Raw genomic sequence first — 13,393 nt, forward strand, 5'->3', positions numbered from 1 at the left:
CCAGAAGTGTGACAAAGTACTGCTGTGATGGCTAATGGTCCAATATTTGTTTAGTTCCATGATAAAATTGAGCCCATGTTGGAGACTCTGGAGAATCTTTCCTCTCGCCTGCGTATGCCACCACTGATCCCTGCTGAAGTAGACAAGATCAGAGAGTGCATCAGTGACAACAAAAGTGCCACCGTGGAGCTGGAAAAACTGCAGCCATCCTTTGAGGCCCTGAAGCGCCGTGGAGAAGAGCTCATTGGGCGATCTCAGGGAGCTGACAAGGATCTGGCTGCAAAAGGTGCTTGATTAATCTAATCATTTTTTAAAAGTCGATAGAATAAATTCTAGGCTGTGGTTACCTCCAGCATCCCACCAGATGTACTTCATTGAATGCAAAGGCAGTGCCCAAGTAATGAGTATTCCACGAAGTCATTTAGAATTCAGAACACATCTCCCCATTGAAATAAGGTTACAATTGGTAGTTAGATTCCCAGACCAGGAAACAAATGCTCCTTTACCCCCTAATACGAGGAAACTGCAGTACCAGTAGTGGGTAGAACATAACTACCTTTTATAACACTTTCCATGGGAAACATAGCAGGTTCAACACAGAAGACTGGAAACAGAGTTCTCATTTCAGCCCCTTTTTAAGTATCTTAGCAGTACTTTTATAGTAGATGATAACTCATTTCCAGATAACCTCTGTGATCTCTTTGTGTGGGAGACCAATGTAAGTGATAAATGAGAGCATAGAAATAATTAATAATAAAGCTAAGATAGAAAACTATCCTTCAGTTATACATTTTTAGAGACTTTTAAGGATAATTTCAGTGAAAATAGGATTAGATCTAATACCTGATGAGGCTGATTTTAAGCCCTTAGAAAAGGCCTGTTCACTCTTCTGTACCCCTCAGAAATCCAGGACAAATTGGATCAAATGGTATTCTTCTGGGAGGACATCAAAGCTCGGGCTGAAGAGCGAGAAATTAAATTCCTTGATGTCCTTGAACTAGCGGAGAAGTTCTGGTATGACATGGCAGCTCTCCTCACCACCATCAAAGACACCCAGGACATCGTCCATGACTTGGAAAGCCCTGGCATTGACCCATCCATTATCAAACAACAGGTTGAAGCCGCCGAGGTAAGAAACAAAACCCCTTCTCTCATGTGTTTGTCCTGTGGGAAAGCACTGTATCCAACTATGTTGTGTTAACTGCTTAGCCAGGCTGAGTGCCTTAAAAGTTTTTTTTTGTTTGTTTGTTTTAAGCTTAATAGTATGTCTTTACACTAGAACAAAAATACCTGCTCATTATAGATTTTTCTTTTTTTAATGTGCAAGTTTTACCACTTTGTATAGGTACATACAACCGCCACTGGTCGTGATATAGAGCAGATCCATCACACAGAAGTAATTCTGTCATCAGTTTTAAACTTAACAATTCATATTAGTAGCATGTGCTTTAAAAATCCAGCTTTGCTTTCATTTCTGAATTTAGTCTTCTCTTTGGTGTACTTATTTCTCGAGTAAATTTATTTACTGTAGAAAAATAGAAAGTAGAAAAAATAAATTCTGGACTCATCATCCAGAAATAACAATTGTTACTTCCACATACCTTTTTCTAGCCTTTTTGGGGATCCTAGTTTTTATTAAATGCATTTCTCATCTCATTTTGTCCGTTTAGCCCAAGGCAAGACTGTCTTGCTATTCTATATTCTCCCTCTTAACACTCATATCTTCCTTTTACTTCAGCCATTTCCACCTCCCCACCCCCGTCATTGCCAGTCCATGAACTATGTTTAAGGATCTGGCACAGAACTGACTTTCTTTGAGATGATACAGCCTAGCGTTCCTATTATGCTCATCTCCCAGCTCTTAGATATGTGCCTTTTGTACTCTAGTATTTTATCCTAGTTAATTTTCTTCTCTGTAATAGACTTCTGGTTGTAGATTATGATCTCCTTGGACCTTTAGTAAATTATTGAAGCTCATTGCACCTTTCTCAGACTGTTTTATGTATTTATTGTTAATATATAAAAATATATTTGATGTATATATAAGAAAAATAACCAGACTCCGAAGCTTCACTGTTTAGATGAGTGAAATATTAAGAACGCTGGAAGACTTTAATGAAATTGACCGTTCTGTTCAACATCTGCTGTCGATGGCGGTATAAATTACATTTGCAAAGTTTGGGAAGTTCTCTTCTGCTTTCTGTTTTGGCTTATGTTCTGTTCATTTACATGTAGACTATTAAGGAAGAGACAGATGGTCTGCATGAGGAATTGGAGTTTATTCGAATCCTTGGAGCAGATTTGATTTTTGCCTGTGGAGAAACTGAGAAGCCGGAAGTGAAGAAGAGCATTGATGAGGTGTGGAGAAGTGGACAAGGGGTTCAGACAAAACGTTACTGGACTCACACTAAGAGTGGGATTAATTGGAGAGTCTGATCCACTGTTTTTACCCTAGATGAATAATGCCTGGGAGAACTTAAACAAAACATGGAGAGAGAGACTGGAAAAGCTTGAGGATGCCATGCAAGCCGCTGTGCAGTATCAGGACACTCTTCAGGTGAGAGGCCACGAGGTGACCACCACGGAAACACAGGTTCCGTGGTCTCTCTTTTTTATTTTTTATTTTTTTTTCCTTTTTGCGGTTCGTGGGCCTCTCACTGCCGCGGCCTCTCCCGTCGCGGAGCACAGGCTCCGGACACGCAGGCTCAGCGGCCATGGCTCACGGGCCCAGCCGCTCCGCGGCACGCGGGATCCTCCCGAACTGGGGCATGAACCCGCACCCCCTGCATCGGCAGGCGGACTCCCAACCACTGCGCCACCAGGGAAGCCCCCCGTGATTTCTGTCATATTCTGAGTCCAGCGTGAGTCGGTCACCTTCACAGGACTGCAACATTCTTGAACCAAAGACAGGCTATTTCTTTATTTCTAGCCAAAGTTTCCCACTTGTAGCAAGAAAAGTTCTGACATCCAAATTTCTAGTCTTCTTGCCATGTTTTTCATCATATTATCTATCCTCACAGTGGCTGTAGAGTAAAGCTGGCCTTACTGTCAAAGTCATTGCTTGCTAGAGGTCCCAACCCAGGTTATCTCAAAGCACAGCACAGTACGGTAGCTTCAGCACATTGTGGGCTTGCCAGCTGGCCATAAGAAATAGTAGTTTATTTTGGACATTATTCCAGTCATGTTGGCTTCATCCTTAAGTCCCCATATTACTGAAATAAAGATCATTATCCCTTATTTCTGCCCCCAACCTGAGAGCACAAACAACACAAAGTATTGATACTTTGATTTATCTCTGCTTGTATTAGCAGAAATCATGCTAATTGTCTCCCAAGTCCTTATGTTTTTGTTTTTTGACTGTTTATTTGTATGTTTATTTTAGGCTATGTTTGACTGGCTAGATAACACTGTGATTAAACTCTGCACAATGCCCCCTGTCGGCACTGACCTCAACACTGTTAAAGATCAGTTAAATGAAATGAAGGTTTGTACCTGGGAAGGGTTTTTGAAGAAGGGTTGCTTCTTTTTCGTTTTTAAAGACTTGGTTTGATGTTAACATTCACTACGTCTTTGACAGGAGTTCAAAGTGGAAGTTTACCAACAGCAAATTGAGATGGAGAAGCTCAATCACCAGGGTGAACTGATGTTAAAGAAAGCTACTGATGAAACGGACAGAGACATTATACGAGAACCAATGACGGAACTTAAACACCTCTGGGAGAACCTGGGTGAGAAAATTGCTCACAGACAGGTAAGGCAAATGGTAGAGTACATAAAGTGGACTACTATCTACTGTTTTCTAATTTCCTAACAAACGTTCCCTTTAAATCATTTTCTGAGTAGCATAAGCTAGAAGGTGCTCTCTTGGCCCTTGGCCAGTTCCAGCATGCCTTAGAGGAGCTAATGAGTTGGTTGACTCACACTGAAGAGTTGCTAGATGCTCAGAGACCAATAAGTGGAGACCCAAAAGTCATTGAAGTTGAGCTCGCAAAGCACCACGTAAGTATTTTCATTTTTCATCTCTAAGCCTATTGGTTTGAGACCAGATATTGCCATCAGAAGCTTTTTGATGTTTCTGTACCTTTTGATGTCGTGTGTACCTTAGAGAGCCAGGCTTAATGATACCTATAGAGGTAAATTATGTTGTTCAACATTTTCTAGGTTCTAAAAAATGATGTTCTGGCCCATCAAGCCACAGTGGAAACAGTCAACAAAGCTGGCAATGAGCTTCTTGAATCTAGCGCTGGAGATGATGCCAGCAGCTTAAGGAGCCGTTTAGAAACCATGAACCAGTGCTGGGAGTCAGTGTTACAAAAAACAGAGGAGAGGGAGCAGCAGCTTCAGTCGACGCTGCAGCAGGTACATGCACTATCCAGGTTAGGTGGGTGGGGCTGTGCACATGACAGTATTCAGAAGGAAGTCCATCTAAGTCGACAAAAGAAAAGCAGTTTGGGGTAGAACCCCCTCTGCCTTGAGGGTCAGTTCTGTGCTAGACTTGTCTGGAAAGAACAACCTTTAATTGGATCATTCTTTTTGGATTAGTTTGTGATCCAGTCCCTCTATCTACTATTCAAAGTTAGTAGATCTTTGCTGTAACGAACCTTGTTCACAGATTTAGTTATTTTTTGGATCAAGTCAGGTCCCTCCGTATCCATATTCAACAGTACCTTAGTCAGTCAATTCATCAGGTTATATCAGGCATCTCTGTTACAGTGAGGTCTGAAGGATTCTGCTCAATTCTGAAAATAAGTAAATACATTGGCCCCATAATCATCCAGCAACAGAACAACCCTGCGTGAGAGCAGCCTAAAATTCCTCCCTCAAAGATTCCTCATGTGGTCATTTAGAAAGCTTACTTCTGAAACTAGAATTGACTACTGACCTTGATAATGTCTTTTCTCAAAAGGCCCAGGGTTTCCATAGTGAAATTGAAGATTTCCTCTTGGAACTGACTAGAATGGAGACCCAACTTTCTGCATCGAAGCCCACAGGAGGACTTCCTGAAACGGCTAGGGAGCAGCTTGATACACATATGGTAACAGATTTCTTGAAATTGAGCATAAGCATCCCATTTTCAGTAGCTCCTTTCCGAATTCACAGAGATATATGTAGTTGGGAGTCTACAAAGTAGTGCATTTTTACTGACAATATAGTACTTGGGGATTGCTGCTTAGACAGGCTTCTAACACCCTGCGATAGGCAGCGACAGGAAAGAGTGAACCAGAAATGCCCTGGGGAGCTGGCAGATTTCAAGTTAATCAGATTGACTGGCACAAGAATATTGATGTGAAGGTGAGAGCATCAAGACAGATAGTGACACAGATATGGTTGTATTTAAGAAAAAGACTGCTGGGACTTCCCTGGCGGTCCAGTGGTTAAGACTTTGTGCTTCCACTACAGAGGCTGAGGGTTCGATCCCTGGTTGGGAAACTAAGATCCCACATGCCGCATGGAGCAGCCAAAAAATTAAAGGAAAAACCTACTTGAGGGGGCATTTAGGGAAATCCAATAGAAGCTGACAGTATTTCCAGAAAGTGGCTGAGAACAAGAGGCAACATAATTTCTAGGCATATCCCTCAGGAAAAGGAGAAGTAAATTATTGGGGTCTATTTTTGTGATCTCTGATCCTTAAAAATTCTGTTGGTGACAAAATTATTTTTATATTAAGGAAGAATGGTGGGTTTCCTTTCCTAATTGTTCAGCAGTTGAATTGAATCCAAAAGAAAGGATTTTAATCAAAATGAGACCTTCCTTGGCTTTTCCAAACTGTGCTTGTAAATCTGTGTGGGTGTCTTTCAGGGAATTTGCATTACTGATATCTTTCTTGCCCTTATAGGAACTCTATTCCCAGCTGAAAGCCAAGGAAGAGACTTACAATCAACTGCTTGACAAGGGCAGGCTCATGCTTCTCAGCCGTGATGATTCTGGATCTGGCTCGAAGACAGAACAGAGCGTAGCACTCTTGGAACAGAAGTGGCATGTGGTCAGCAGTAAGATGGAAGAAAGAAAGGTATCACCACAAAATTCAGTTTGATTACTGTTTGAGTAGTTTGCTTAATGATTACATGCAATTATCATCTAGTTTCTATGGAAGATTTTTCATTATATTGTAGCAAGCTAGCAGAACTGATATCCTCAGAACTGGCTTTGTGCTAAATCAAGCCATCTTTTCTGCCATTACATTTCTATTTTCCATCCATGTCAAATTGCATTGATGCTGATAGTTTCTGCCGGTACTTGCTTTTATAATATTGCATTCCTTTTCTGCATCTACCAGTTAAGGCATTACTGCCTGTTACTGCTCAGTGATGGACTTAAAAATAGGTTTTGTCGGACTTGGGAGGTTGGGAACAGCATGCAGGGAGTATCACTAATTATTCCTCACACGGAATTTGATGTCTAGTTACTAAAACTCAAGAGCAGTAAATTGTATGTCCTCCTCTTACTCTTCCTCAAAAATCAAATTCTCCTCAAACGAAAAGTGATCAGAGATCAAGGCATTTGCCCCCAAACTTGTTTTTTTATGAGTTCTAGAATATCACTCTGCATAGAGTTTCTGTGCTGGGCAGCTGAAACGGTAAAATATGTGTCCAAATCCATTGGCCACATCCATTGAACAAGTAGTCGTTAAGCATGTATGTACCAGGCACTGAGCTAGGTGTACAGTGGAAAACAATAAAGGCATGAACTCTGTCATCATGAACTTTAATGTGCAGAAGGAAGTAAACCACATCTTCACACATATAAATGAACATTTTGAGAGAAGCATTAATTTCCTAGGGTCCTTCTAGTGTGGGGTCTGGTAACTTCGTTACATGAAGAGTGGGCAGAGGGCCTGAGTGTATGGCTGTGTTCTAATTTTTGGACAGGGTCTTGTCTATAATTCCTGCTGAATGTAGAGCTAAGACTAATTAAAGAAACCAAGGTAGATTCTGGCTCAAAATCAAGTAGTTTCTAGAGGGTTTTGACACAGTGGAACAAGTTGCCTCAAGGAATATAGTTTTGACCCTTGAACAACATAGGTTTGAACTGCGCAAGTCCGCTTGTATGCAGGATTTTTTTTCTTCACTAAGTATATCTACAGTCCTACATGATCCCTAGTTGGTTGAATCTTTGCATGCAGAACCGTGGATGTGGAGGGCAGACTTTAAAGTTACACACGGATTTCCAGCTTCTCGGAGTATCGACACCCCTAAACCCATGTTGTTAAGGGGTCAACTTTAGTTGTTGAATTGATCGAGCAAAGGCTAGCTGTCAATGATAGTTATTTCTGATTTTGTAAGAACATTACATTCCAGGTTCGCTAAAATTATTTAAGCCCTGTTGAAGACTATATAGATAAAATGACGTGGAAAGATTTCCTGCCATCTAGGAACTTGCAATATATTTATTGCTAAGTATTTCTATGATAGATTTGAGGTAGATTTCCTTTGTTCACTGAACTTGTTTAGACTGGGTCTATGCATTTTTATAACATTCATCACAGTGTTTTTTAGGTTACAGAAGTAACCTGAAAACACCAAGAGGAAAGTAGAAAGAATACACAACCCATTTAACAGCAATGAACATTTTCAGTTTACTTCTGGGGTTTCTTTCAGTGAATATTTTGCATATATTCATTTTTAACAACCTGCCATTATTCTACTTTGCCTGCCTAGTAGACGGGCCAGGGTCAGAGGCCATCACCCAGATGTTCGGGGTAGAGGTCTCTGAGGATGGAGCTTGTAGACTGTGGAACTGGGATGTACTCGTGGAGAGTAGCGCACACCCTGAATGAGCCACTCTTTTTTGTCATTCTGATTTAGATCGTAATGACTAAAAATTTACATCTATGTAAATTGTCACATTTTTGTTTGAAATGTTCTGGCTTTTATTACTTTTGTTGCTGTAGCATAAGCATAAGTTTCAGACTGAGACTTTTTCAAGTGCCATATTTCCTGAAAACATACTCAGATAGAGAGAGCCCTGCGGTGACCGTCACCGTCACAGTCAGGTGCTTCTCATTTAGTTGTGTTATGCCACAAAAAGGACATTAAAGGAAGCTGAGACTTTGCCCAAAGTAGGTTGCAGATCCTGCAGCTGTCACCACTAAAGGGTCTGTTCACTTAACATTTATTGAATGGCTTGAATGCCTTTATTCCTGTTCTTTAATGTCTCAGGAAGTGGGGAATGGCAGAGAAAGCAACTTAGCTGCAAACTGTGCCCTTTCCTTTTCCAAGCACAGTTGTTTCAGTTTCAAACACTAGCACTAAAATGTCCCCTTCTTTGCAAACAGGGCATGTTTGGAGGTTGATTAAATGAGGCTTCCTTCTTAGAAGTCATTTCATTTGGTGTACAATTTACGCCTTTGTCCTTAAAACTATAATTCTTGAATTTGGCACTTTTCTCTGTGTGTGTGTGTGTGTGTGTGTTAACTTAAAATTTAGTCAAAGCTGGAAGAGGCCCTCAACCTGGCAACAGAATTCCAGAATTCCCTGCAAGAATTTATCAACTGGCTCACTCTAGCAGAGCAGAGTTTAAACATCGCTTCTCCTCCCAGCCTGATTCTAAACACCGTCCTTTCCCAGATAGAGGAGCACAAGGTAACAATGGCATTACGATGCTGCCTTCCCTTTGAAAGCGCCAATTGAAAGTGATGCTCATTGATCTTATCTCCAGTTTAAAAAGAGCAATATTTTCCCCTCAGGTGTTTGCTAATGAAGTAAATGCTCATCGAGACCAGATCATTGAGCTGGATCAAACCGGGAATCAGTTAAAATTCCTTAGCCAGAAACAGGACGTTGTTCTGATCAAAAATTTGCTGGTTAGCGTCCAGTCTCGATGGGAGAAGGTTGTCCAGCGATCTATTGAAAGAGGACGATTGCTGGATGATGCCAGAAAGCGGGCAAAACAAGTAAGTTATAAAAGAAAGATACTAATTTACTGAACAACCTTGGGCTGCATGTTTTGAGTCTCCGCATTGGTTCACATAAAAGTGCTGTGTAGTGTGCATATTCATTCCTGTTATAACGTATTTCTTACATAATTTTAGTTCCATGAAGCTTGGAAAAAACTGATTGACTGGCTAGAAGATGCAGAGAGTCACCTGGACTCAGAACTGGAGATATCCAACGACCCAGACAAAATTAAACTTCAGCTCTCAAAGCATAAGGTACAGCAGTTCATTGCTCTTAGGTCCTAAGCTTGGTGTTCACTGATGATTGTAGCTTGATAAAAACACAGAACTAGTCAAAAGAAAACTAATCGGTTAATGTTAAACGGCCAAGATCATAGAGCCATGTTGTATCTGGACACTGTCTAACCATGACAATTCCTCATTTAAATAAGAGTTCAAACAAAGTGACTGTGGGAGTAACCAGCTGAAACTGGGGGCTTTTAGAAATAGTCATGCACTGCTGTATGTGGCACAGGCAAAACCTTATAAATTTCTTCAGGATAAGCTGTTGTTAATTTTAGTTCAAGTAGTAGTGACATTCATACTATTTCTGGTTACCTGAAAACTCGATGTCATCTGACTTTTATCGTGGTTTTTTTTTTTTTTTTAAATCTTTTTGAGAACAGGAGTTCCAGAAAACTCTTGGTGGCAAACAGCCTGTGTATGATACCACAATTAGAACAGGCAGAGCACTGAAAGAAAAGACTTTGCTTCCTGATGACACTCAGAAACTTGACAACTTACTGGGAGAAGTCAGAGACAAATGGGATACTGTTTGTGGCAAGTCTGTGGAGAGGTGAGTGTGAAATGTCCCTTTTCCTGGATCTGTGTGTTATCCCCAAAGTAACCAGGAGACAGTGACAGGATTCTAGAAAGTGGTAATAAAGCTAATGTGTCAGTAACAGTAGCATCTTGCTATCTCCAGTTAATTCAGTGAGAGTTATGAAATAATTTGAATCAGATATATTAAAATTATCATATTTTAAACTTGAACCTTTACTGTATTACAAAGAGAGAAGCCTATAAAATCAGGCCAACAGTAAAAGAAGATCTGTAACTCTAAATACATGTAAATCACAAGTTTGTAATGCCAATAGCTGTCTCACTGAGTGTCTCTGTGTCAGACACTGTACAAAGCCTCCAATGTGGTATCTCATTTAACCATCTTGAGGCTCATTAATCCTCACAACAACCACTGAGGTGTGGGTACTGTTCTTCCCATTTTACAGATGAGGAAATGGTCACAAAGAGGTTTCTTAACTCCCCCATGCTCACTCAGCTACTAAGCAGCAGAGCTGAGATTTGGTTCTAAAAGTTGTACTTTTATCCACTTGTACCAGCTATGCTATGTAAGCATTATGATAACCTCTGTATTATTTGTACTCCCAATTTTTCAGATGAAGTGACTGAGGTTCAAAGAGACAGCCAGAGTCTCACAACTGGTGGAGAGTTAGGAGTTGAACTCCTGGCTCCAAATCATTAATAGAACCACCACCCTCTACTGGAGTGGTGTAATGTAAATAAAAAGACCTTGGGTTGTAGGGTGTGCATAGCATACCGTGTGCATAGCAGTTGGACTCTAAAATGCCAGAAGGGCATCTACACCGGTCTCCTGCACTATGCTTAATCCATTTTAGAGAGTGGTTTAATTTAAAATGTCTAAACATCTCTTAGTCACTTTTTACAGTATTTCTAACTGTTCTAACACAGCAGTCCCTCTCTAGATAAAGTTCAAGCAGTATTCCTGTTCAGTGGTCAGAATTGTGAGCCATTCATAAAAGAACCACTAACCAGTGAAGTTTGTGTGCTTTTCTCAGGCAGCACAAGTTGGAGGAGGCCCTGCTGTTTTCGGGCCAGTTCATGGACGCTCTGCAGGCCTTGGTGGACTGGTTGTACAAGGTAGAGCCGCAGCTGGCTGAGGACCAGCCCGTGCACGGGGACCTGGACCTCGTCATGAACCTCATGGATGCCCACAAGGTGAGGGGCGAGATCTGGGCTGCGTCGAGGGCAAAGCCGTTGGGTCCTGCACCTGTGTGTGCCTTCAGCTCATGGTACCCTTGTACGGCTCCCCTAGAAAGAAGGTCTGAAAGAGCCTGTGTCTCTGCTTGTCAGAGAGGCAGCTCCCTGCTCTGTGTGTTTAAACAAACTGTTACAGGGATTCTGCATCAGCCACAAGGAATTTACCAAAGTTGGTTTGATTCAGATTTGCCAGTGTGTAAACTTCACATTGAGGGCCCCCCCTCAGTTTCCTGTTTATATCTCTCAGTTGAGTCAAAATGGATTTAAATTCAGGAGACCTTCAAGATATCCATTTCCACTGATTCTTAACATGAAAATGAGTGTTTTTTAAACTACTTCTGAACCTGACAGGCCAGCTCCGTGCACACCAGCATTTAGTGTAACCTACACCTGTACGTTGAACCTACATACTGTCCTGCTTCAGCACGAAGCGTTGAGCTTTACCTTGAAGTTACACCAGATTCTTATGTGCGTGGCAGGTGGGCTCTTACCAAGGGGGAAGGGGGGAGGGAGAGATAAATTGGGAGATTGGAATTGACATGTACACACCACTATATATAAAATAGATATCTAATAAGAACCTACAGTATAGCACAGGGAACTCTACTCAATACTCTGTAGTGACCTATATGGGGAAAAAAAATCTAAAAAAGAGTGGATATATTTATATGTATAACTGATTCACTTTGCTGTACAGCAGAAAGTAACACAACATTGTTAAATCAACTATAAAAATTAATTTAAAAAAAAAAAAACTCCCACAATTCTGGAGATGCTAGTACAGCATAATTCCTGTTTCACAGATGAGACTGGGACTCCAGTTAAGCAGCTTACCCAAAGTCACGCCTCTCACATTCAGAGCCACATCCTGTGGTGGTTCTTTCTTACTTGTGATCCCACCTCCGTCTGTGCATAAAAGACACACAATTGGAAACTACCAAGGAGAATTGAAGGAAATGACTACTTTCTCTGTGGTTTTACTTCTTGAATTCAAAACATTTGTAAGACAAACCAATTCTCCTGTTTTCTTTTCCAGGTTTTCCAGAAGGAACTGGGAAAGCGAACGGGAACCGTTCAGGTCCTAAAGCGATCAGGCCGGGAGCTGATTGAGAACAGTCGAGATGACACCACTTGGGTGAAAGGGCAGCTCCAGGAACTGAGCACTCGCTGGGACACCGTGTGTAAACTCTCTGTCTGCAAACAGAGCCGGCTTGAGCAGGCCTTGAAGCAGGTCAGACAGCGCCTGGGGTTGGGCCTGAGCAGAGTCAGTCTAGCCTCTTTATCAGGATTGGTTTCAGCCAGTCTTGTAAGGAACACAAAGTCAAAAATTGATATTCTAAATGTTCAACAAGATTTTAGCCCGCATCCATATAAGAGAAATAATGAATTTAGTTGGTTTTTCAAGTTGCACAGATGAAAGATGACCTTTGTGGGGCTTTGATAGAGCCTTCAAGTGCCTGTGGTACTCCATTGAGTTCAGGCCAGACCGTTCCCTGGCATACCATGTCCAGGACCTTGGCTGCAGAGAGAGGTTCAGTCTCTTGTGCTTGGTTATTTCAGGCAGAAGAGTTTCGGGACACAATTCACATGCTGTTGGAGTGGCTTTCTGAAGCTGAGCAGACACTGCGTTTCCGGGGGGCACTTCCTGATGACACAGAGGCCCTGCGGTCTCTCATCGACACTCATAAGGTAATCCATCCCCCGGGTGCAGGGACCCATGCCACCCACATGGGGAGGGTGGCCACGCCAGCAACGGAAAGCAGCTTTTGCTTAGAAACGTTAGACCTCACGTGAAAAGGAGCAAAGCCAGAATGGTCCCAGCTTACTCATTATCAGGAATGAGAGGGAAACGATTGGTGGGTTTTGTGACCCCTTAAAGACCACTCATCCACTCATTCTTACAAAAGTAGCGCATGCTGGTTGTAAACAAGTCAGACAGCTGGTGTTAATATAGAGGAAAACACGGGCTGCTCTACCTTTATACCCCACCTGCACACGCCTTGTGTGACTTTCCTTACGTTACCAGCTCCAGGCCCTGATCTGTGCCCCTAGAACTGCTCACCAAGCTGCAGAATATAATACAGTGTCTGGGGCTTCAGTGTGACTGTGCTAACAAGGTGGGAAATGTTTCCTTTTTTAATTTTGGTGTTTCCCACCGAGAGATTTTAATCATGGTTTTGTCATTGCATTGTGTTGTAGGTATTTTTAAAATGTTGTAGTGTTGGCAACAAAGCAGATTATTTGCCTTTGAAATTTGTAATGTAATGTGCATATATGAAGTTTGGGAAGAGGGGCTTGAGGCACTGGGGTGATTCTGATGGGAAGACAGGGCTGGGAGCTGGTGGAACTCCCAGATGTGTGTCTTCAGGAGCTTCCTCTCTGGTTGTTAGGAAGGACACTTGGTCTCTGAGTCCAGGAGAAAAGCTATGGTCATTCGAT

At 41.8% G+C, this 13,393-nt stretch overlaps 1 protein-coding gene across 14 annotated transcripts in view; it reads left to right on the forward strand.

Moving 5' to 3' along the window:
* MACF1 (microtubule actin crosslinking factor 1) overlaps window positions 1-13,393 on the forward strand; it is a 341,652-nt gene that overhangs the window by 301,570 nt on the left and 26,689 nt on the right. For all 14 annotated transcript variants that reach the window (XM_060019755.1, XM_060019769.1, XM_060019756.1 and 11 more), the window contains 17 exons: window positions 55-286; window positions 903-1,129; window positions 2,236-2,358; window positions 2,456-2,557; window positions 3,383-3,484; window positions 3,578-3,751; window positions 3,844-3,999; window positions 4,162-4,359; window positions 4,907-5,035; window positions 5,837-6,010; window positions 8,427-8,582; window positions 8,687-8,893; window positions 9,032-9,151; window positions 9,562-9,731; window positions 10,753-10,912; window positions 11,991-12,185; window positions 12,515-12,643. In XM_060019755.1, the coding sequence (XP_059875738.1) occupies window positions 55-286; window positions 903-1,129; window positions 2,236-2,358; window positions 2,456-2,557; window positions 3,383-3,484; window positions 3,578-3,751; window positions 3,844-3,999; window positions 4,162-4,359; window positions 4,907-5,035; window positions 5,837-6,010; window positions 8,427-8,582; window positions 8,687-8,893; window positions 9,032-9,151; window positions 9,562-9,731; window positions 10,753-10,912; window positions 11,991-12,185; window positions 12,515-12,643 (2,754 nt within the window). The remainder of the gene's footprint in view (window positions 1-54; window positions 287-902; window positions 1,130-2,235; window positions 2,359-2,455; window positions 2,558-3,382; window positions 3,485-3,577; window positions 3,752-3,843; window positions 4,000-4,161; window positions 4,360-4,906; window positions 5,036-5,836; window positions 6,011-8,426; window positions 8,583-8,686; window positions 8,894-9,031; window positions 9,152-9,561; window positions 9,732-10,752; window positions 10,913-11,990; window positions 12,186-12,514; window positions 12,644-13,393) is intronic.

The sequence above is a fragment of the Delphinus delphis genome, chromosome 1 (genome assembly GCF_949987515.2).
Source record: "Delphinus delphis chromosome 1, mDelDel1.2, whole genome shotgun sequence".
NCBI classification, from domain to species: domain Eukaryota; kingdom Metazoa; phylum Chordata; class Mammalia; order Artiodactyla; family Delphinidae; genus Delphinus; species Delphinus delphis.